The following is a 1,631-nucleotide window of genomic DNA, read 5'->3' as shown; positions in this document are numbered from 1 at the left end:
CTTTGACGCTAAGCAATAAAAGCATTAACCTGCTAGACAGGTTTGAAAGAGTGATTCTGAGGAGAATCTTAGGGCCCGTATGCGAGAATGGTAATTGGCGAAGAAGGAAAAATGGTGGACTTTTTGGGCTCTATAAGGAATGTAGCATCTCCTCGTACATAAGGATACAGAGGCTTAAATGGCTTGGCCATGTAATAAGGATGAGCGAGGAAAGAGTGGCTCATAAACTGTATAGTTACATTCGGCAACGTGGTAGGCCGAAGGGCCGATGGAGGGATGCTGTGAGGCAGGATCTGCGGTTGGAACTGAGGATCCCAGTTACCCTTACAGAAGATAGAGAAAGATGGTTGGCGGCCGTTGAGCAGGCCAAGGGCAGCTTCATGCACCTGTTGTGCCAGTAAAATAAGAAAGAAAGAAGAATATACCAAAGCTGTAGCTTAGCTCTGGTATGACCCAAGTATTGATGGCCTTGATTTTCTGTTTCCCAGATAGTTGAGTCTTCAATATTTTTTTTTAGTCTTATTTTCAATATTATACTAACTCTTGTTTCACATCCTTTTGAGCTATTATTATTACTGAACTTGATCTGTTTGTCTTTTCGGTGGAAATATATGTTTCAGAAAGAATGAATAAAGTTATTTAATATTTTATATATGAATCTATTTTTATAGAAACCCCTTAAAAAATGTTATAGTAAAATATTTATGTATATAATTTCATAATAATTTTACATCATAAATACGGAGGAAAAGAAGACTTACCTCACAAGTTGGATTCCAAACATTTTTTGGAGGTAAATACCACAGAGCTGCATTAGATAATTTTCTTGGAACTCCATCTAATTTCATTTCACCAAGATCAAACTTTTTTTCATTAGTAGTAAGGTCACTTGAAGTTGACATTTTTTCACTTAATTCAGAAGATGATGAATCTCTGTCTGCAAGATTAATTCCACTATCTTGGGAACTAATAATGTTTGGACTTGTACCTGAAACAACTTCTATTTCTGATGAACTGTTTTCATTTTCAGATTTATCTATATATCCACTGGAAATAAGGTCTGATTTATCTTCAATATGGGCAGGTGTTGGTGATATTAATCCATCTACAGCATTTACAACATCCCTGAACTCTGATTTCATTTCAGATACAACATCAGAAGTGAATCCCACCAAGTATTCAGAAAATCGTTCTGCTGAAATTGTGGTAGGTAAATTACTATGAGTACAACAAGATTTGGAAGCGAGCAATTGTCTTTGTGTTATAGTATTTGATTGTATTGAGAAATAAGTCCCATCTTCGTTATTTGGCAATGAAAATGCTTTTCGCTTATAAATATTATGATAGTCACCACTGCCTCTTTTATCACCATAGTGTCCAGTATGGTCGGATTCAGTACTCTCAGACAAAACATCTTCAACTTGAGCTATAACTTCTCTTAATTCTGACTTAATTTCAGTAGCTAGTTCTTTGGTAACCCCCTCAACATAAACCTGTAACAGAGTAATAATTTTGGTTTACTGAAAGTAGCCTCTTATTGGAAACATGATTTATTAATTCACTGAATCTCTCAGTAGATTTTTATTTATATATATAATAAATAGCACAGGAATAAATCAGGAAGGAACAGT

General features: G+C 35.1%; 2 protein-coding genes across 3 annotated transcripts in view; one reads left to right on the top strand and one right to left on the bottom strand.

Moving 5' to 3' along the window:
- The window catches only part of LOC106680633 (uncharacterized), a 160,192-nt gene that overhangs the window by 13,117 nt on the left and 145,444 nt on the right, over positions 1-1,631 (bottom strand). The window contains exon 14 of the mRNA XM_014420493.2: positions 762-1,493. Coding sequence (XP_014275979.1) covers positions 762-1,493 — 732 coding nt within the window. The remainder of the gene's footprint in view (positions 1-761; positions 1,494-1,631) is intronic.
- LOC106680634 (TBC1 domain family member 31-like) overlaps positions 1-1,631 on the top strand; it is a 40,940-nt gene that overhangs the window by 31,663 nt on the left and 7,646 nt on the right. Inside the window, exon 15 of one of the 2 annotated variants that reach the window (XM_024360500.2) lies at positions 1,031-1,171. The exons of the other annotated variant lie outside the window; for it this stretch is intronic. The gene's annotated coding sequence lies outside the window, so the exon portion shown is untranslated. Of the gene's footprint in view, positions 1-1,030; positions 1,172-1,631 lie in introns of those variants that run through there. 2 annotated transcript variants of the gene reach the window in all.

This window comes from Halyomorpha halys, unplaced genomic scaffold (genome assembly GCF_000696795.3).
Source record: "Halyomorpha halys isolate HHAL.00 unplaced genomic scaffold, Hhal_1.1 Scaffold271.1, whole genome shotgun sequence".
In the NCBI taxonomy this organism is placed as follows: Eukaryota; Metazoa; Arthropoda; class Insecta; order Hemiptera; family Pentatomidae; genus Halyomorpha; species Halyomorpha halys.
Note: the sequence above shows the minus strand (reverse complement) of the source record. Positions and strands in the feature narration are given on the sequence as shown.